This window comes from Antechinus flavipes, chromosome 1 (assembly GCF_016432865.1).
Source record: "Antechinus flavipes isolate AdamAnt ecotype Samford, QLD, Australia chromosome 1, AdamAnt_v2, whole genome shotgun sequence".
In the NCBI taxonomy this organism is placed as follows: domain Eukaryota; kingdom Metazoa; phylum Chordata; class Mammalia; order Dasyuromorphia; family Dasyuridae; genus Antechinus; species Antechinus flavipes.
Window position 1 is genome coordinate 210,127,578 of NC_067398.1, and position 23,573 is coordinate 210,151,150.

At 33.8% G+C, this 23,573-nt stretch overlaps 1 protein-coding gene across 2 annotated transcripts in view; it reads left to right on the plus strand.

Moving 5' to 3' along the window:
• The window catches only part of PTPN3 (protein tyrosine phosphatase non-receptor type 3), a 239,893-nt gene that overhangs the window by 197,535 nt on the left and 18,785 nt on the right, over positions 1 to 23,573 (plus strand). For both annotated transcript variants that reach the window (XM_051995555.1, XM_051995561.1), the window contains 3 exons: positions 10,190 to 10,280; positions 14,106 to 14,167; positions 21,663 to 21,809. In XM_051995555.1, the coding sequence (XP_051851515.1) occupies positions 10,190 to 10,280; positions 14,106 to 14,167; positions 21,663 to 21,809 (300 nt within the window). The remainder of the gene's footprint in view (positions 1 to 10,189; positions 10,281 to 14,105; positions 14,168 to 21,662; positions 21,810 to 23,573) is intronic.

The following is a 23,573-nucleotide window of genomic DNA, read 5'->3' on the forward strand; positions in this document are numbered from 1 at the left end:
GCTTTTGGACTGATCTTTTAAGAAAATCAGAGTTCTAAGAGGCAGAGAAGAATGATTGCATTTAAATCATGGAGAACCACTGTTCAAAGATATATGGAAGAGGGAGTAGAATCACATGAATGAGGAACAACATAATGAAAGATGTTTTTGCTGGACCATAGAGTTTTTAAAGAGCAGGTATTGTATAAATTTGAAATGATAAATTGATACTATGTTTCAAAAGGCTTTACATTTTTGCATGTGATCCTAAGAGTAAGAGGAAACCACTGGAAGTTATTGAAAAGGTGACGAATAAGATCAGAAATCTTTGTACCAGGTATATTGAGGATAAGAAAATCATTGTACCAGGTGTATTGCGGATAAATTAGAGAGTTGAGTCAGAGAAATAGTTAAAATGCAAGCTACAGATATCCTTTTCACATCTCCAAGATAAGGGATACTGTACAGTGTCCCCTTGATCTGGAAAATGTTTGTAAAAGTTTTTGATCCTTCCTTCATACCAAAAAAGTCTGAATTTTTCCTTTTTCTTTTATGAGGTGTTGACAGTACCTTATTGTAAAATTTGGGTTAAAAATTTGTGTCAAAGGCTAGAGGTAAGTCAATTTTAAGTAAAAATTCCATACATATATTTTATGCACTTCTCAATTTCTAAACTTTTTCTATGTCATCTGCTGGTTTTCATGTGTCATCTGTATCTTCTATAATCCCCTCCTTTCCCACCCCCCACCAATTCCCATTCAACTTCTCACAACAACCTGTAATATACTGAAACAGCATGGGGAGTGTGATGTGATGGGAGTGACTATAAAATGAGAACTTAAAGGGTGATAACCTTGCAAATAGAGAAAAGAAAACTCATGTTAGAAATTTAAAAATAAAATTGAACAGTGTGCCCAGCACTCTATTGATGGATGGATGGATAGAAAGTAAGTACAATCTTAACCCTTGATAGACAAGATGAAGGTTCTTCTCACAATTATACTTGAGTCCTGTCATTCAGTTTGTTCAAAATTCATTTTATTGTATTATTAACTAGTTGACATCTCTCTATATCTTTTCCTCGAGAATATTATGAGGTGCTTTATCCAATGCTAACTCAAGGTAGATGTTATCTTCAACATTATACTAGTTGAATAACCTTTTCAAAAAAGGACATGAGGTAAATCCAACTTGGCCTATTCTTGAAGAACTTTTTAATCACTGGTTCCTTTTGAAGATATTTGCTAATCATCTTTTTAATGATCTGTTCTAGAATTTATCAGGAAATCAAAAGTATTTTCATTAGCCTCAAGTTTATAGATCTCCCTTTTCTTTAAAAAAAAAAATCTCTGTGCTAACCTTCCTATTCTCCATGATCCTTTTCCATTTCTTTTTAATAATTTCCAGGGAAACTTCCTCCATTGGTGCTTTATTTGTAATTTGTAGTCTTTCTGGTTATATAGTCAGCATGTATCGGGGGAAGACTTGAACTCTTCTTTAGTCGAAGGGCAACCCTTATTCATTCTCCTCATTGCTTCCCATTTTGCATATTTTACAGATGAGGAAACTGAGGCTTAGAGAAAATAAGGGAATCATCCATATTCACACTGCCAGTAAGTTTCAGAGGCAGTATTTAAGACCAGATCTTTCTGACACTAAGCTCAATCACTCATCCACAATGGCCAGCTACCTCTAACCATTCATTCAAATATAATAATATGTGATAAAATGTGTTCATGGTCTACTCAGGATCATTGGACTATAGCCCACAGGCCAGATGTACTCTCCTGCCAATTTTTATACAGCCTGTGAGAGAAGAATGTTTTTTTTTTTTTAATTTTTAAATAAACTGTTTAATAAAATCTAGATGATGGCATGCAGACATATTGGCAACTTGTTGAATTAGTTGATCAGTGTGTGTGTTTTGGATAATAACCATCCATGTTTGTATATTGGCTATATTACTGTTCGTGTTTTACCATGAAGCTGCAGATGGGTAGTAATCTGGGCCCAGAATTGATCCCAAGAGAGCATTGGAGAAATGGTTGCATGCTTCACATGTTCCCAAACTGCCTACTGTTGGAAGAGACCATTTTGTTAGTGCTAGTATTCTCTCAAGGATGATATATTTTTACAAACCAAGTTAATAACCAAAATCTCAAAACTAAAAGTTGAAATAACTCAAAGGGCACTGGGGTGACAAATATTGTGCGTATAAGAGGAACAGATTGTTCCCAGCTGCTTACACACAAGATTAAGGAAATAATATAGGAATATATATGTACATGTGATATATTATAAAATAATAAAGGAAATAAGAGACATATATGACTAGAAGAGAAAGTGGCCTGGTAATCGACAGTAGGGAGTACATTTGGTTCATTGGTACTCAAGATATTCAGAGAACAAGAGAAATGTTTCTGGAGTGCTAGGTGGGTTTCTTAAGGAATTATACGAAAATGTGCATTAAAATGATAGGAAAGGGATTATACATATCTAGAACTTCCAGGTGCCTCCAAGATTATTTAATTCAGCCCCTTCATTTTACAGAATGGAGGAAATCCAAGTCTGGGAAATTTAAAGGAATTGACCAATGTCACATACTTAATAAGTATCTGACACAGCATTTGAAACCCCCACCCGCCTCCAGGTCTTTTGATTCCAGAGCCAATGATCTCTTCCTTAAACTGCCTCCCTTTTGGGAGATCATAGTGATCTGTCTTGGTAGAAACAATACCTACATCAATCATATTGACTTTTTCAAACAATTGGAGGAAACCTTTGAAGTAGGCAGATTTTATATAATCATTGCCTGTATTTATTTTTAAGGTAATAATGATTTGTTTTACACATGTGATAGATTTTGGATTTATTACAAATGAAGCAAATATGTTGTTTACAAAAATAAAGCTTGGATTCTCTCTCTCTTTTTTAAACAAAAATACAGTCCAGTGAAGCTGGATTTGAAGCAGACTTCTTTATGTGAATTCTGTTTTCTTAATAATTCATTGAGCATTTATGGATGCTTTCTGTGCAAATACATGAGTATCCAGAACATAAAATATTTAAAGAGTGGAAGCCTTATGATAAAATATGAGCAATAATAATAAACAAACAAAATACAATATACCATTCTGTACTCAAAAAGAAGTTAAAAAATTAAAATATGACAATAAAATAATACTACAAGACCAACATTTTTTTCTTTGTGATCAAAGATCTTATTCCTATTTTTCCCCTGAATGTTTCCATTATGTTCAACAAGCTTTTCTCCATTACAGTGTAATGCCAACAGTGCTAACTTTAGAGTGTTAGAAAATGTTAGAGGACAAAGCCAGTATTATCATGGTGACTCTGGGGAAGTAAGTTTACCTCTCTGGATTTATTCTTCCGTGTCTGGCAAGGATGAGGTTAGATAAGATGACCTTTAGGAATGCTTTCCAGGGCAGCTATGTAGTGCAGTGGATAAAGCACTGGTTCCAAAGTCAGGAGGACCTAAGTTTAAATCTAACCTCATACAGTTACTAGCTGTGTGACCCTAGGGAAGTCACAAAGGGTTAATTCTATTGTCTTAAAAAAAAAAATACTTCCCATTCTAATTGAAATCCATTTCTTGAACTTATCTTCCTCTCGATGTCTTTCCCCAAGAGCTACAGAGCAGTTAATTATAAAATTCTAACACACAAAGCTGAGAAACCAACTGCATTCCTGCAAGACTTTTTCCTTCATGTGCTCGATAGTGACATTGCTATGGGATAGTCTTTATAAACTGGCATTAAACTCAAATAGAATTGGGAACCATTAATCCAGAAGGATCCCTGAAGGCTGTCTGTTGACTTAGAAAACTACATATTAACATTATCTGTGTTTTATTGTATTGTATTTATTTTATTGTATTTTATTAAATATTTCCTAACTGTAATTTAATCTGGTGTATGGGAAAGAGGAATGTTGTAGGGCTTTTGATACCCCTGTTTTCCAGAGGAAAAATTGATAGTTTATGCCTAGATTTACTTCTCTTTTCCTAAATTAATGCTGCTACTCATTTTAATAACTGTTGCATTGGCATAAGAGACAAAATGGTATGGTGGGTAGAGATTGGGCTTTGAAGCTGCATTCAAGTCCAGTTATGTACACATACTTGGGCAGATTGCTTGATTGTTCTGTATCCTAAGTCACTAAAATTATGAATTGCAGAGAAGGGACCAACTTGTATGGGTAGAGGGGAGTTTCCTCATCTGGGAGTTGCCAATATTCACCAATTATAGATCCAACCCTATCTCTATCCCTTACATCAAAACAGTCTTTGTTGAATTTGCAAAACAAAACAAACAAACAAACAAAAAGGCCATTGTGGAATTCTAAATGATTCCTGGAATTTAACACCAGTACAGAATTGAAGCAGCTGGTCACCCCTGGCTGACAACAAGAGCAGGAAAAAGGAAAGTTGAAAGATGGAGCTTTCAAATTCCAGTCATTTTCAGTTACTTCTGAATCTTCACAACCTAATTGGGGTTTTCTTGGCAAAGATACTGGAGTGGTTTGCCATTTCTTTCTCCAGCTCATTTTACAGATGAGAAATCTGAAGCAAACAGGGTAAAGTGACTTGCTGAGAATCACAGAGTTAATAAGTGTCTTAGATGAGATTTGAACTTAGAGATCTCTTCCACATTGCAAGCCCAGCCCTCTATCCACATACTACCTAGCTTCCCCTCAAATTCAAGTTTCAGCAGGAGGAGGAAAGACCAAGGAAATTTTGGGGGGTTTTTTTAAAGCGCTAATTTGGAACTAAATTAATTAATTCCTTAAAGATAGAATTCTGATTGGTGAATTTTGAAACAGTTGTGTTGTATATTTTGAAATTAAACAAAGTTATACTCTATTATCAATTCATGCTTCTGTAGCATTTTGCAATGTATAGAATATTTTGATCCCTAATGAGACAGTCAGCTCAAAAATCTCCCATTTTCTAGATGAGGAAACAGGTTCAGTAAGATCAAATGATTTGCCTAAGATTACAGTAGATAGTAGATCTAAAACCTGAAGTGGGAGCTTCCATTTCATTTGTTTCACTTTACTACCATCTCTAAAAATGATCTAAATGGCAAAGCATATTGAAACACAGCTTCCATTTTTCATGCTGGTTTCCATCTCTGTCAGGTTAGCTTTGGAGTGCAGAAGATGGTTGACAGAAGATTAAAAAAAAAAAAAAAAAAACCAAGTAGGAGTGGGTAGTCTTGCTATTTGTGAGACTGAATCATAAGTTATTAAGATATACCAAAGGTCATATGAATCACAAATACTTACTCTTACCTCAAAACAATCAATTTGTATTCAATCTATAGAAGCCATTTCCGTAGTGTAGGATCTTCATGCCTTTTTCTCTTTTGTTCCTTTTACTTGTTACTTTATCACAATTCAGTTCAGCAAATATTAGGTACTTTTTCTGTAAAAGGCATTATAGAGTCCCCATTCTCAAGGAGTTTACATTCTATTGGGAGAATTCATCAGATACTCCAATAATTTGAGGAAATTGAGAAGGGTCTTGCAACCAGAGGAAGCAGTAAAGGATTTTTGTAATTCAATTAAATTCAGTTAACATTTGTTATGTGCCTACAATTGAATCGGCACCGTGCTAAGTGCTGGGGACCCAAAAAGAGGCAAACCAGTCCCTGCCTTCCAAGAGCTTACAATCGAAGGGGGGAGACTACACACAAACACATATATTCAAAACAAGCTATGTACAGGATAGATAGAACTGATTAAGAGATTTAAGAACTAATTTTTAATTTAATTAATAACTTACTAATTAATTTAAGAATTAAGAAATGTTAGAAAAGACTTTCTATGAAAGGTGGGATTTTAATTGGGACTTACCAAGTAAGGAAGGTAGTCAGAAAGGAGAGAGAGTGTTCTTCTCCTTGGGGACAATCAGAAAAATGCCTAGGACTAATATATGTATTATCCTCTTTGTAGAACAGTCAGGAATCAAAGCTATTGGATCAGAGTAAAAGTTAGGGAGTAAAGTTGTAAGAAGAATGGAAAGGTTGTTATTGTGTTCAGTCATTTCAGTCATGTCTGACTCATCCTGATCCATTTGGGGTTTTCCTGACAAACATACAGGAGTAGTTTACCATTTCCTTCTCCATTCTCGTTTTATGGATGAGGAAACTGAAGCAAACGAGTAGGTGACTTTACCAGGGTCATACAGCTGATAAAAGCTTGAGGCCAAATTTTAACTCATAAAGATGAATCTTTCTGACTCTAGGAAGTGTTCTGAGTCACCTACCTGCTTTTGAAGTATATTGAAATACAATTATCAGAATATTTTTTTAAAAAGCAAGTTCATTGATTCTATGGGATCTTTTCTCTGCTATATGATAAAACAATTAAGACAGATGTTTGGCTAACTACCTAATTATCAATATCCCCATACTGTTTTCACACTGTAAATTCCAGTTCTGTTTCCCACACACACAACTTAATTCAGCAAATATCAAATGCTTCCCTGTGTGAAAGACACTATAGAATTCCTATCTTTAAAGGAGTTTACATTCTATTCAGAGAATGCAGCAAATGAATAAATATAAGATAATTTGATGAAATTGATAGGGTGTTAGAGTTCAAATGTTGGAGTTTGTTCTTCTCAAAGCACAGCCGGTTTAGAGGCTTGGAGCCCTTCGGATGTCTCCAAATCCAAAGGTTCTGTCCTTCAGCCTCTGCCTCTGCTTTCTTCTGCCTCCAACCAAGACAGAGATGGAAGGTCTCTCTTATCTCCTTCTGGGGAGCCCAGCCACCAACTTGCCGCGGAGAGAGGGCTTCTGGCATAGCTCCACTGAAATCCGTCAAAGTGTTCTCTGCACCAGAGTCGTTCCTCTCGAGTCCAGCGCGATCAGCCAGCCAAGAGGAAAAAATGTATTCTGCCATAGATCCCTCATCGCTGGCCTTTTATCTGCCTCTTCTGAGAGAATGGGATTATGGGTTTTCTCCCATAGTGCTCTCTGGCCCAATGAGTTTTAAGGGAGGTGTGAACTCCCTGAAAGTAGAAAGTCTACTTTGTGAAGCTAGCATACTTGTGGACTCCAATGAGTAAAGGTGGGAACACAAGCCTTGTCTTGATTAGTTCTACTTAGTACCTTGTTTCAGGTTCTGGCCAAAACATCTTCTTGTAAGATTAGATCAACTCTAATTAGTTAGTAGTTAGTAAGGATTCCAACAATAGGGTACTTATAACCAGAGGGAACAGGAAGTGGTTCATGTAGAAAATCACATCTGAATTGGACTTAACTAGAAGTGAAAACATTTATTTTCATGTGGAGACAGAAGTTAAAAAAAAAAAAAGGAATATCTAGTTCTGGGAACAAGTAATAGATCAGTATGACTGATATAAGGAATGTGTGGAGGAAAATAATATGAAATATGCCTGAAAATGTCAGTGACCATGAGATTGTGCAAGACTTCAAATGGTTAAAGATTTTGATCTTTATTTTAGAAGTAATAAGGAGGTTTTTCAGTAGTGAAAGGACATGGTCAAAGCTTATGTTTTCAAATTTTGATTTGGCAGCTGTGTGAAGGAAGAATTGGAGAGAAAAAAGACAGGAAGAAGGGAATAGCAGTACAAACAAGAGAGTGAAAGCTTGAACTAGAATAATGGTCTCTGTGGGTAAAGAGAAGAGCATTGGTAGAAGAGATATTATTTAGGTAAAATTGACAAGAGTTGACAACTGTTTATATGTATGAGGATAAAAATGAAAAAGAAGTTAAGAATGACTTCAAGTTGCAAATCTAGATATTGGGAAGAGTGGAAATAACCTCAGAAGAAATGAAGACATTTCAAGGAAGAATGAGTTTAAAGGGGAAGATAAGAAGCAATGTAGCATAGTGGAAAGAGTGAAAAATTTGGATTTAAGAGGACATAGATTTGATTCCCAGCTTAGATAATTATTTATTGCTGTTTGATCTTGGACAAGTCATCTAATCTCTAACAATAATAATACAATGGTAAGTTAACATTTATATAACACTTATTATGTGCCAGGCAATAGGCATATCAAGTATTTCACAATTTTTATCTCATTTGATCCTCACAATAACACTAGGAGGGAGGTGCAATTATTATCCTCAATTTAACAATTTAATGAGAAAACTGAAATAAACAGATTAAGTGACTTGCCCAGGTTTACTCAGTTAGTAAGTGTCTAAGGCTATATTTTAACTCAGATCTTCCTAACTCCCGATCCAGCATTCTATCGTTATTTTTCTCATTTGCAAAGTCTTCCAATTCTAATGCTGTTATTTTATGATTCTGTAATGCGTTCCATTTTGGACATGTTGAATTTGAGAAACCAGAGTAGTCCTCATCATGTTTGGATAGAGTTGTTTGGCAAGAGTTGTATGGACCTGCAGATCAAGAGACAAAGAGAGATGAGGGCTCAGTGTACAGCTGTGATAATTCCATGAAAGCTGATAAAATTGGAGATAGAGATATGGAGGGAGGGAAAAGTAGAATAGAGGAAGAAAGAGATAGAGAGGTGATCCAATAAAGAACACTGACAAAGATCATTCAAACAAAGGTATTAGGAGAAACAAGTAAGAACAGTGTTGTAAAACCCAAAGGATAAAAGGAAAAGGGAATGGTCACCATTATCTATAGAAAGGTCAAGGAGGATCAAGATTGATTGAGAAAGCCACAAATATGACCACAAATTTAGCCTCAGAGAAAAAAGTTTCATTTAAATGATGGGTTTGGAAGTCAGATGACAAGAGTTTGAGAAATGAAGCAGAAGCAATAGCAGCTTTTTGGGGAATTTGGCTATGAAAGGGAAAAGAGATATTTGACAGTAGTTCAGTAAAATGGCCAGGTAAGAGGTTCTATTTTATTTGGTTTTAAAGGGGAAATCTGAGCAAGTTCTATTAAATGACATAGACACAGAGAGAGAGAGAGAAACAGAGATTGAGATTGAAAAGTAAACAGGCACAAGTTGAGGGGTTGGCTTTGGCAAGGAAAAGGGCCACATTTCTCTTTGAGACTGAGGTGAAGGAGGAAAGAATGAAGGTGACAGACTTTGAGGGATAGAATAAGCAAAAAAAGAAACTTATGGCAGATAGTCTTACTTTTTTTGAGTAACGTAGGAGGCAAAATAATCTTTTGAAAAAGGAAACAGAATTGGGAAAAATTATTGTAGAAAGCTTGAAAATCATAAAATCATAGATTTATAGTTGAGAAATACTTTTAAATCCCCTCTTCATTTTGCAAATGAGGCCATTGAGTCACAGAGAAGTCAAGTAAATTGCCCTCACACAGTTAATAAGTGTCTGAGGCAGACATTGATCCCATTTCTTCCTGATTCCAAATCTAATGACATATTCTCTATGCTGCCTTATTTGGAACTGGAACAATCTCTATATGAGGTGTATAGACTTAATCAGGAAAGAATAATAGGATTGCCATGCAAACAGAAATATTGGTTACAAATCAGTAACGGACCCCATTGGAATAGTTTCATATATTCTCCAACAATTTACAAATAAGATTAAAGAATGTATCTAATACTGGGTCATACTTTTAATATGTGTATGTGTTCTCTCTTTAATGAATTGCAGAGATTATTTGACTAAAAATTAGCAGTGAAAATATTAATGTTAGGATTTTTAATTATGAATTTTTTATTGTACATTGGGACAGAAATTTTGTCCGTGGACTTACAGTGCTGAGACTTTGAAAGAATTAAAAGTATTTATACTATTGGCAAATATATCTATTTTTTTTACTTATTTGATGAAATGAATTCCTTTTCCCTTTGTTTCTGGATCTATCTATGCTTTAACATTTCTAGGCTGAATAATTATCATTTTTTTCCTATTTTCTGTTTTTCTTCTTTTCTCTAGCATTTCTCAAATAACTGTCAGGCAGCTAGGATTTGCTATATTTTGGAATGATTATTTTCTGTCAATGACTCAAACCCATTCTTTTGAATTCTCTATAAAAATTTTTCATATTAAGAAATTGTTGAATGGTAATGTCAGCTAGAATAGTGGAGTGTTTTATTGTACTTTTTTTGATGATAAGCTTTTAAAATTGAACATGTAATTGCTTTTGAACCTTAAACGTTGATCTCTTGGGGAAGAAATCTTACCACAAAGTACCTGAATTTTGCATAACTTTTGGCAATTATTTGTTGAATAATCTTGTGACTTCATATTTTTGTAGCAACTCTATAGAAAGAAGCCAGGTTTGCCTATCACATTTGCAAAACTGTCTCAAAATTTGGACAAAAATCGCTACAAAGATGTGCTGCCTTGTGAGTATCAAATATAAATGTTTATACTTTATACTTCATCCTTTTACTCTCTTCTCCCATATTATCTCCCACTGTTGTTGGCAGCTCACAACCTTTCTTAGCTTACATCTTCTATATCCAACTATCTAAACTATGTCAAAATGGATAGATGATCATATGAGTTAGCCACCGTGAATATCAATATGGGAGGATCAAGCATGTATGGGAAGAAATTTATGTCTTTAAAGCACTAAATAAATTTGAGTCATTATTATTAAATGGGATGTAGAGAAACTAATTTTTCTGGATAAGTGCATGTCTAAAATATGAGTTTTGTGAGTGTGCTGTGGTGTTAAACACAAATAAAAATGGGGCCCCTTATATATTGACTTATAAAACACATATCAACATTATAATCTGTTATATTTTTATTCATTTTATTAAATATTTCCCAGTTACCTTTTAATCTGGCTTGATTGATACTTGAGAACAGCCCCTAGTTTCTGTGTTTGATTCTTTTGGTAAAGTGGACAAGGCCCTGCACTTAGAGTCAGGAAGATGTGGATTCAAATCCTGCTTCAGCTGTCTAACTATATGATCTTGCAGTTGTTGTGTTTCAGTTGTGTCCAACTCATCATGACCCCATCTGGGTTTTTCTTGGAAAAAATACTGGAATGGTTTGCCATTTCCTTCTCCAGCTCATTTTACAGATGAGGAACTGAGGCAAACAGGGTTAAGTGACCTGATCAAGATCACATAGCTAGTCAGTGTCCGAAATCAGATTTGAATTCAGGAAGATGAGTCTTCCTGACTCTAGACCCAGTGACCTAGTACACCGTGGTGCAGTATCCACTGCACCAACTATTTGCTCCATATGACTTTGGCCTCTTCACAAAGAAGTCTCACTTTTCTCATCTATAAAATGAGGTTAAACTCAATGGCCTATAATGTCCTTTCTTGGTCTAAATCTGTGACTTTATGACTTCTCTTCATCTTTTGATTCTTTCATCTATATTTGAGCTCTTTAAAAATAAACACTAAAATTACTTTAATCATACTCAAAAAGGTAACAAGACAATGGAGTTAGAACTGGAAATCTGTGGACTTGGTTTTTAAATCTTTTGATAATTATCTCATGTATTTATATATATAGTTTCCTTTGAAAGTCTACATGTACATATATGATGTGTGTGACCGTACACATAAAGGTGTAAAGCCTATAGACCAATCCCATATCACCTGAACCAGATTAAAATGTGATTGGAAAATATTTCATGGATGTATAAAAATTCACTTATCTTAGTCTTAATTATATTAATAATGGTTTTATATATTTATATGTTGATATAGAGTTTATGTATTTAAAAAATTGTGTTTAACAATCACTACACTGATAAAGGGATATAATACTCAAAAGAAAAAGGTTGAGAAGCCCTGATATAAAAGAATAATTTGGTTATTTGTTCCAAAAGTATTTTGGCCCCTATCCGGGCATATAGATGATCATGAAACTCAGAGCTTTTGCAGAATTTCAAGTCTTTTTCTCTCAAAATAAATTATGAAGCAAAAATTGATGAAACTTAGGGTTTAAAAATCAATCAAAAGAATGAACACAATATAATAGTATTTCCTATAGATAAAAACTAGAGTGAAAGTGTAAAATAAAGTGCAGCTTGTTTTCCTTTTCTTTCTATTCTTCTTACTTGCAGGTCAAAAGGTCCTTGCTGTTCCTTCCCTTTTCTTAGGGATCTCTGAGACATGGAAGATAAGGCCTCAACTCTTAACATGAGAGCTTAGAGAAGGAATGTTATGTGTATGTGAAGAGATAACTAGTAATGAAAGCAGTGGAAAGGCAGTTGGTTCTCAAGAAGGACTGTCTTATAAACAGTCTCCAACAAAGGAACAAGACACTAGCCCAGTGGTAAAATGGATAGAGAACTGGATCTGGAGTCAAGAAGTCCAGAGTTCAAATTTGTTCTCAGATGCTTACTAGCCATAGGACCCTTGTCAAGTCACTTAACATCTTTCCTTCAGTTTCCTCATCTGTAAGATGGGGGTAATAATAGTGGCTATTTCTCAAGGTTGTTTTGAGGATAAAATGAGTTAATATTTATAAAGCTCTTAACACTATGCCTGGTACATAACAAGTTATATATAAAGTTAGTTATTATTATTATTCTCTCATAGGATTGATGTGAGGATCAAATGAATTAATATTTCTAAAGCTCTTAGCACAATGCCTGGCACAAAACAAACACTATATAAATTTTAATAATTACCATTATTGTTATTTGAGGAACCATGGGGGGATCACTTTGATTAGAATGAAAGGAAACTTATAAAAGATGAAATTGGAAAAGTGGATTGGATGAATATGAGTCTTCAGAGTTTGAGCTTTATTCCATAGGCTATGGGAAGTCATTAAAAGTTTTTGAATAAGGGAATAACATGATGATAGTTCTTTAAGAAACTTTTTTTGAATCTTTTAAAAATCAGTGATTCCCATTTAGGATAGAGTAAAAGAAGTAAAGTTGAAAGGAAAGAAATCAGTTAGTTAATAATAGGCTCTTGTAATAATATGTGAGAAGTACAACTGAATTGGTAGTGAAAGGAATAAAAACCAAGAGAAGAGAATTGAAAAATCACAAAAAGGGAGAAGTAGCATGATAGTATAAAAGAACCACCAAATTTGAAGTTAGAAGATTTTTATCCATGCCCCAGCCCTGCTGCTTTATTTAATTAACTTATTTTATTTTAATTTAATTTAAATTTGTGTGTGTGTGTGTGTATGAGGCAATCAGAATTAAGTGACTTGCCCAGGATTACACAGCTAGTAAATGTCAGATGTTGATTTGAACTCAAGTTCTCCTGACTCTAAAACGAGTGCTCTCTATATGCTGCATCATCTAGCTGCCCCAGTCCTGCTTTTTTTTTTTTTTTTTTTTTTAGCTTGAGACATTAAGGCAAAAGGATGACTCAAGGAATAAAGCATTAGGCTTGAAGGCAGAAAGTTTTTCACTTGTTTCTGCCATGTCCAACTCTGTGATTCCATTTGTGTTTTCTTAGTAAAAATAACAGAATAGTTTGCCATTTCCTTCTCCAGATCATTTTGCAGATAAGGAAACTGAGGCAAACAGTAAAATGACTTGCTCAGGATTTATTACTGTGCCATCTAATAGCCTTGGAGTCAGGTTCAAATCTGACCTCAGACACTAGCCTTTGTGTGCTGTAATCTACTGGAAAAGGAAAAAAAAAATCTATTGGAGAAGGAAATGGCACACTACTCTAGTATTTTTGCCAAAAAAAATCCCATATGAGATCATAAATAGCAAACATGACTGAAAAACTGAATAATAGTGGCCTTTAGCAATTCAGCCTCTTCATCTCTTAAGGACTCCATTACCTTTTCCATAAAATGAAAGATCTGATCCTCAATAAATAGATCATTTGTTCATATCCAACCCAATATTAGGTATTTCTTTCTTTCTATAAGTTGTCTGAAAGAGTCAAACACCCAAGTGCCAAGTACAAAAGGGTTCTCAGCATGAAAAAAGCTGGAAATGGGAAAACTTGGGTTCTAGTTCTGCTCTGTGAATAATTTGCTCTATGCCTTAGGCATTCTCAAGGCCTTAGATAATAATCTCCTTTTTTTAAATAGAATTTTTGGTTTTTTCTCCACTGTTGTGGGAGTATCTGCAAATACCACTGTCTTTGTACTGTTTGTTTCTATCTTTATACTGTAAGAATAGCCTTTATTCTACTAACAATCTTTTGGAGCAAAAAAAGATGTATTTACAAATTGAAACTTTTTGTAATAAAATAAAAATTTTCTCTTTTTTTTAATAGATGATAACACTCGGGTACTATTGCAGGGAAATGAAGAATATATTAATGCAAGTTATGTGAACGTAAGTCCAAAATCTGTATTTTTAAAAAAGAATAGAACAACATTTCTCTTAAGTGTTTTCTTGTGGTGTCAATTGTAATTATATGTTTCATCTAAAAATGATGAAAAAAACCACCACGCTTTATTTGATATACATAAACCTAGCTGCATAAAACTAGCATAAAACCCATACTCGTACTCAGTTCTCACTATTTATATATGTGATTTGGGGCAAGATATGTGACATCTCAAATTTTTTTGTTTCTTCATCTAAAAAATAAGAATTGAATTAGATGAGCTCTAAAGTCCATTAAGGTTTTTATTTTTAATATTTTATTTTTTCTCCAATTGTATGTAAAGGCGATTTTTAACATTCATTTTTTAATTTTTGAGTTCAAATGTCAAAAGGACTTTGATCCAGCAGTGTTATTCCTGGATCTATATCCCAAAGAGGTCATAAAAGAAGGAAAAGGACCCACATGTCAAAAATATTTGCATTTTTTTAATGGTATCAAGGAATTAGAAATTGAGTGGATGCCTATCAGTTGAGGAATGGTTGAATAAGTTATGGTATATGAATGTAACGAAATATTATTGTTCTATAAGAAATGATGAGCAGGTTGATTTCAGAAAAGCTTGGAAATACATGAATTGATGCTCAGTGAAATGAGCAGAATCAAGAGAACATTGTACATGGTAACAGCAAGATTATGTGAGAATCAACTATGATATGCTTAGTTCTTCTCAGCAATTCAGTGAGTCAAGACAATTCCAATAGACTTGGGATGGAAAATATCATCCATCTCCAGAGGAAGAATTATGGAGACTGAATGCAAATCAAAGTATATAATATTCACTGTTTTTGTTTGTTTGCTTGCTTTTTTCTCTTTTGTGGTTTTTTTTACCTTTTGTTCTAATTTTTCTTTTACAACATCACTAATATGGAAATATGTTTAAAATGATTGTATGTGTTCAACTTAGATTATTTGTTATCTTGGGAAGGATGGGAAGTCTGAGAGGGAAGGAGAAAAAATTTGGAATTCAAAGTTTTACAAAAATGAGTGTTGAAAACTATCCTTACATGTAATTAAAAAAATAAAATAAGATATACATAAAAATATTTTTTGAGTTCCAGATTCTTTCTCTTCTTACCTCCCTTCCTGAGAAGGTAAGCAATTTAATTTTACAGAATGTATTCCCATGGTAGTAATGTTGTGGAAGAAAACAGAGACCCAACCTCCTTCTCCTCTTTCCTTCTTCTCCTCCACTACCCAGAAAATAAAGAAAGTAAAATGTAACATGCTTCAAGTTACATTTAGACTCCATAGTTCTTTCTCTGGATGTGGTTAGCATTTTTCACCTCAAGCCAATTAGAATTGTTTTAGATCATTACGTTGTTGAGGAAAGCTAATTCTTTAGCAATTGATCACCATACAATATTGCTTTTTCTGTATATAATGCTCTCCTGGTTCTTCTCACTTCACTGTGCATCAGTTCATGTAAATTTCCAGATTTTTCTGAAATCATCATTTCTTATGGCACAATAGTATTCCATCACAATCATATATCACAATTTGTTTGACCCATTTCCAAATTGACAGATATCCTCTCAATTTCCAAATCTTTGCTACCACCAAAAACTTCTACAAATATTTTTGTACAATTAGGTCCTTTCCCTTTTTTGAAAATCTCTTTGAGATATAGATCTAAGTATGCATAGTTTTATAGGCCTTTGGACTTAATTCAAATAAATCTCCACAATAGTTGGAGCATTTCACAACTATACAAACAGTGCATTAGCACAATATTACAAAATTTCCTTTTCTGGCATATTAGCCAATCTGATAGGTATAAAGTTTGTTTTAATTTGCTTTTCTCTATAATCTGTAATGATTTAAAGCATTTTTTCATGTGACAATAAATAGCTTTGATTTCTTCATCTGAAAACTGCCTGTTATATTCTTTCACCATTTATCAATTCAAGAATTTTCTATATATTTGAGAAATGAGGCCTTTCTCAGGTACACTTGCTATAAAATTTTTTCCCCAACTTTCTCTTGGCTGCATTGTTTTTGTTTATGCAAAAACTTTTAAATTTAATATGATCATAATTATCCATTTTATATTTTATAATGCCCTCTATGTCATGTTTGGTCATAAATACTTCCCTTTTAAACACAGATCTGACAAGTAAACTATTCCATGCTCCTCTAATTTGTCCTAAATCATGTACCCATTTTGAAGATCCATTAAGAGGATTAGGAACAAAGATGAGAGGTAAGATAGACCCCAGATCACTCTCAAGAGAGTATCAAATGAGATGATAATTGGGAAACACAAGGAAGAATTACAGCTTCCATATAGATGGAGGCAGTATGCATATTCCAGAGAGGGAGTATAGCCAAGAAGACTTGTCAAGAGCCTTCCAACACAGACTAGGGAGTGAGCTAGTGGCTAAATCATTGTGAGAACATGTCCACAATCTCTCTGATGCTGAACCAAAGTCTTAGTACCTTCTAGTACAGATGGGGCTGGAGGCTAAGTTTTTATATCAGGGAAGAGACTGCAGACCAACAGTGCATCTACAATTCAGTCCCTGTGGAAATGTGGAAACTGCCAGCTAAAACTGAGTGAAACTGGGGGTTTTAGGGCTAAGAGCTATCTTTTGAAGCTCTGTTAGAAGGATAAATCTACTGCATCTTAGTTACCCAGATCATGTGCTTGGGTTTGGAATCTGCAAAGCTAAGACTGGGAGGGCAATAATCAGACTGAGATCTTGATCAGATCCCTTATGATACCGAACATATGCAACTTGCTAGTCCTGAGCTACCTTTGACATTCTTGAAAAAACAGAAAAAAGCAACACAGAGCAAACAGCTTAACTATAAAGCAAAGTTCAAATTGAGGAAAAGAGCTAAAAAATAATATGTGTATTTGTGTATATACCTGTGTGTGTGTGTGTGTGTGTATACATACATACATACATATATATATACACAGAGAAGAGAGATTTTCAAGATACAAACCCAAAAAAAGAGAATCGCTACAACACCTACAAACCAAGCTTTAAACAAATCATAGTTTGACCATAAGATCAACTAAAATTCTGAAAAAAATGAAACAGAAGTTTAAAAATAATATTATAAATGAAATAAGATTTCTAGAGGAAAGATTAGAAATAAAATGAGAATTCAAATGGGAAAAGTTCAACATTAGATTTAAAACTTTTATTTTGTTTAATTAACAAGCATTTAAAAAAAGAATAATAAAACCCTTGTAAGAAATATGTATTGTCAAGAAAAATATATCCTCATTTTGGCCTTGTAGACCTGTATTCCTCATTCTGCAGCTTAAATCTATCACTTCTTTGTCAAGAGTTGGCTAGTATTCATCCTCACTGGACTTTTAGAATCATACTTGGTCATTTCTTTGATCAAGTTTTTTTTTTTTTTAAGATTTATTTTTTCCTTATTTTTACAAACATTTATTATCTTTCCTTTTCTCTGTTCTTTACTGTACAATAAAAAATGAAAAGTGAACTCCACAAAGCAATTATGCTTAACTCAGCAAAACTTTGATCAAGTTGTTAAGTCTTTTAAAGTTATTATTCTTTATAATGGTGTTATTGTAGAAATTGCTCACCTGGTTCTGTGGATTTCACTCGATGTCACTTCAGACATGTCTTCCCAGGTTTTCCCCAATCATTCCTTAATGTTCCATTATATTTATATAGTAATTTGTTCAGCTATTCCCCAATTCATGGGCTCTCCTTTAGGTTTCAGTTCTTTGCCACTATAAAGAGAATTTAGCATTTTTGTGTGTGTTTGTCCTTTTTCTTTTATCCTTTTTTGATCTCTTTGGAGGTAGAAGTCTAGTATTGTTATGTCAAAGGACATCCATAGTTTAGTAACTTTGGGCATATAGTTCCAAATTGTTTTATAAAATGATAATCTATTCATAACTCTACCAAAACAGTATTAATGTTCCTATTTTATCACAAGCCCACATTTGTCATTTTCTTTTTTTTTTTTTACCTGTACCAATCTTATAGATGTGAGGTAGAATCTCAGAGTTACTTTAATTTGCATTTCTCTCTGAGTGATTTGGAATATTATTATCTATTGCTTCTATTAGATTTTGTTTTTATATGCCAAGCTGTTAATTAATTTTCTAATTCTTTCTTCTAAAGCTCTCATTTCTTTTCCATTTTTTTCTCTAGCATTCATATAATTTATAAAATCATTTTTGCCTCTTTGTACTGAGTAATGCATTAGTATATGCTACCTGTTTCCAGGGTGAAACTCTTCTGTGCCAAATCTGAGACCTCTTGCTCTCTTGAATTGCTGTGGGCAGGCCCTTGTATAATCTCTGCTCTGAAATATTTCATGTGGCAGTTCCTGGCCAGACCCCATACCCAATGCCACAAACCTCTCTCTTTTCTTCTGCTGACCTGGGTTAGCAAAAATAAATCACATGATTTTTCCCCCTTGGATTTCCCATTCAGAACTATGTCTGGTACTTTTTTCCTTAGAGTTTTGTAGAACAATTCTGGGAGAGAACATCTTCCTCCCTCAAATTAATAGCTTTAGTACAAGAGGTACAAAATCTTATATCCAAGTAAAAACCTCCTGAAAATCGATATAGACCAAATACAAATTAAAGATTCCACAGGATAAACCAAAAGATTAAAACATAGAAGAAAATGTAAAAGCTTTTCATACTTAAGACAACTGACCTGAAAATAAATTAAGGAAAGAAAATTTGTGAATTTCATAGCTCCTTAAATATAAATTACTTTTCATATACCTGCCCAAGTGCCAGCCAAGTAATATATGTTGGAATTAGGAAAATCTGAATTCTAATATGGCCTTAGACACCTGTTTAGACCCTGGACAAGCCACATAATTTCTGTTTGCCTCATTTTCCTCAGCTCTACAGTGGAAATAATAGCACCTTCCTCAAAATATTGTTGCCATAATCAAATAAGATTATGTTTATAAAACACTTAGTCTAGTGCCTATCGCAGAGAAAATATTAAATAAATACTTATTCCTTTCTCTTCCCTTCTCCTATTGAGACTCGCCATGATCATTCAAAAATAAAAACATCATAGTGCCAATTTCAAGCTACAGTGTATTCTGATTATATTCTAAATGTTCTCATGAAGAAAATATGCACAATTCAAGAAAGGAAGGAGATGGTTAGAATAAGATTGAGAATATGGCATTTGAAGGGCCAATATGATGAATAATCTCTGGCAACCAAAATGAATACCAAATTAATGTCAAGATTATCTACATAATAGTTATAGCTAAGCAAAAAGCACATTTCTCTATTATTACAGTGAAATAAATTTTTCAGTAAAAATAAAATTCAAAATGCTTTGTAAAGTAAAAAAAGGGAAAATTCATACAAGAGGTATGGGAGAAGGGAAGGCATTTTGCCCAAAAACTTTACACATGATTAAGAGCTGATTACAATAATAATAAATTATATTTCTATTAGCCCTTTAACTTACAAAGTAATTTGCATACATTATCTCATTTGACAATGAGGTCAGTAGTGTCAAGTATCCTTATTTTCATTTTTGAAGCTGATGAAACAACTCTAGAAAGATAAGTGACTTGACCAAAATGACATTAAATAGGTAACTTGAACCTTGGTGGTTTATTTTTTTAAATTCAGATCTCTTCCTACTGTACCATGCTCCAATTATAGCCAAGTAGCTCATTAAAATATTTCCTCTTACTTTGTTTATGTATTGTCTTTTGAGTATTATTCAACTTCCTTTTTTCCTTTTTTTTATAACATTTTATTTACAAAAGATATGCATGGATAATTTTTTTCAACATTGACCCTTGCAAAACCTTCTGTTCCAAATTTTCCCCTCCTTTTCCTTACCCCCTCTCCTAGATGGCAGGTAGTCCAATACATGTTAAATATGTTAAAATATATGTTAAATCTAAAAAATGTATACATATTTATACAGTTCTCTTGTTGTACAAGAAAAATCGGATCTAGAAAGAAAAAAAACCTAAGGAGGAAAATAAAAATGCCTGCAAACAATAACAGAAAGAGTGAAAATGCTATGTTGTGGTCCACACTCAGTTCCCATAGTCCTCTCTCTGGGTATAGATGGCTCTCTTCATTACTGAACAATTGGAACTGGTTTGAATTAACTGATTATTGAAGAGAACCACATCCATCAGAATTGATCATCATATAGTCTTATTGCCGTGTATAATGATCTCCTGGTTCTGTTCATTTCACTTAGCATCAGTTCATGTAAGTCTCTCCAGGCCTTTCTGAAATCATCCTGTTGGTCATTTCTTATAGAACAATAATATTCCTTAACATTTATATACCACAGTTTATTCAGTCATTCTCCAATTGATGGGCATCCAATCAGTTTCCAGTTCCTGGTCACTACAAACAGGGCTGCCACAAACATTTTGGCACATACAGGTCCCTTTCCCTTCTTTAGTATCTCTTTGGGGTATAAGCCCAGTAGAAGCACTGCTGGGTCAAAGGGTATGCACAGTTTGATAACTTTTTGAGGGAGTTCCAAATTGCTCTTCAGAATGGTTGGATTTGCTCACAGTTCCATCAACAATGTATTAATATACCAGTTTTCCCACATCGCCTCCAACATTCATCATTTTCTTTTCCTATCATCTTAGCCAATCTGAGAGGTGTGTAGTGGTATCTCAGAATTGTTTTAATTTGCATTTCCCTAATCAGTAGTGATTTGGAACACTCTTTCATATGACTAGAACCAGTTTCAATTTCTTCATCTAAGAATTGTCTGTTCATATCCTTTGACCATTTGTCAGTTGGAGAATGGCTTGGTTTCTTATAAATTTGAGTCAATTCTCTACATATTTTGGAAATGAGGCTTTTATCAGAACCCTTAATGTAAAAATGTTTTCCTAGTTTATTGCTTCCCTTCTAATCTTGTCTGCATTAGTTTTGTTTTTACAAAACTTTTTTTTAATTTGATATAATCAAAATTATCTATTTTGTGATCTATAATGATCTCTAATTCTTCTTTGGTCACAAATTTCTTCCTCTTCCACAGGTCTGAGAGATAAATTATCCTAATTTATTTATATTATCATTCTTTATACCTGGATCATGAACCCATTTTGACCTTATCTTGGTATACAGGGTGTTAAGTGTGGGTCAGTGCCTAATTTCTGTCATACTAGTTTCCAATTTTCCCAGCAATTTTTGTCAAATAGTGAATTCTTATCCCAAAAGCTGGGGTTCTAGCCTCCTTTTGAAGATTGTCTTGCTAAAATAATTAAGATTACAATTGATGAAATATCATTTTCATTATTTCGGGTTTTTTTTTTTTAATGATTCATCTTTCTGAAAACTGCTGTTGATTTTTGCCATTATCATCTTACAAAAAAATTAGATTGTCAATGATGTCAGCTAAATGAAAGTGTTTGAAATCCAATTTCATGTCCATTTTGTGGATAGAAGAAATTTTAATGAACTGTATCTCTCACTAGATGGAAATTCCTTCTACAAAGATTGTGAACCAATATATTGCTACACAAGGCCCCCTTCCGCATACCTGTATGCACTTTTGGCAAGCAGTCTGGGATCATAAGTTAACACTTATCATCATGCTGACCACACTCACAGAACGAGGACGGGTAAATATCTTTATTTATATATCTTAATGAATACCAGGTTCACTCATTCCACCATTTTTTACTTTCAGGGAGTTTGGGCACCATCATATAGACGTTACTTTGAGGTTTTATCTGAGCTTTGTTGAATAACGTGAAACATAAAAAAAAAAAAGTATTGGGGTCAGAACCTGAATTCAAATCTCAGTCTGCTACTGGGACAAGTCATGTGAACTCATGGACCTTTTTTCCATATCAGAAATGAAGGGATTGAACTAGATGGATTCTGGTCACTTATGGCTTTAAATTCCATGAAATACCTCTAATTTCAATTATTAGCTGCATATTTAGGTTACTATTACATTCTGTTGTTAGCTTTTTCTACTTTATAAAGTCCTTGACATCATGACGATGGAAACTTTACAGATATGATTCATTATTTTCTCCTATAGGGAAAACCTTTAGCTCTTCTGTTGTAGATTTGGGTTTGTCTGTGTGATTAAGAAATTAACTTCTTTCCTTTCCTTCTTTTCTCCAACCCAGTAAATAAGGATTTTTATTTATCAGATGTCCCCCCAATCTAATAAGAAGTTAAAATAATCATATCCATAGGTAGGATATTTACAGTTTGCTTCCTTTTTATTTAAGCTCTAAAATATTCATCTTAAGAGTTGTTGTTTAGTCATTTTCAATCATGTCTGAGTCTTTGTGACTCCACTTGAGGTTTGGGTTTGTTGTTTGGTTTTTCAAGTGTGTTGTTGTTGTTTTTTGTTTTTTTTTTTTGCAAAAGTAATGAAATGATTTGTCATTTCCTTCTCCATCTCACTTTACAGATGAGAAAAATGAGATAAAATGTTTAAGTGACTTGCTCAGGTCATATAGCCAATAAGTGTTGGAGATCAGTTTTGAGTTCAAGATGAATTTTTCTGACTTCAGACCCAGCACTCTGTCTATCTAAGTGTCCAATAATAGTGGTGGTGGTGGGGAATTATGTAGTATTTTCCTTCATAGACAAGAACTCTAAAATCCATTGTAATAAAAATGTCTAATATGTAACAACCATTCTTCTGCAGTTAAATACCTCTTAGAGTATCATTATATGCTGAGAATTTGAACCAATCTAAGGACCAAAACAGACCAAAAAGCTGTTTTTTTGGCAGAAGTAGTTGTAATTTTAAATTTGGAACTGATGCAGTTCCCATGTATAGTCTCAACTAGTTTTAAGTAGATTCTTGTGGCCTTCGAGCAATGAGTGACAAACACCTTTCTGAATGAGATGTAGGATTTATAGTCAGCAGAGAGATCAAGTACCTCCTTTCATTTACTAGCTGCTTGCCCCATAAAAACCAAGTACTTGTCCCTGATCACCATCTTTTTCTCCAGTCTTACAAGTTTAATTCAACAAAACTGACTAAATAGCTACTCTGCACAAAACACTGTGCTTGGCATCTGGAATGATAGAAAATTTAGTAAATGGTTAAGACAAACAACATGGATTTCCATACTATAAAATGTTGCATGGCAGTTACATTGGAGTTGTGGGAAAAGTGCTATGTGACATCAAAGAGAGGAAGTCATTAGCAGCTGGAGCAGGGAAGACAGGGATAGGGAATGAAATCAGGAAAAACTTGTGGAAGAAAATGGCATTTGAGATGGGTTTTAAAGGAAAAGTAGATAAAGAGCAAACATTCAGTCATCCATCAGCAGGAACATAGATAGTTAAGAGTTACCTAGGGATGATATTTATAGTTTAGATTGATGAAAGGTCGGTACATTGGGGAATTTTGC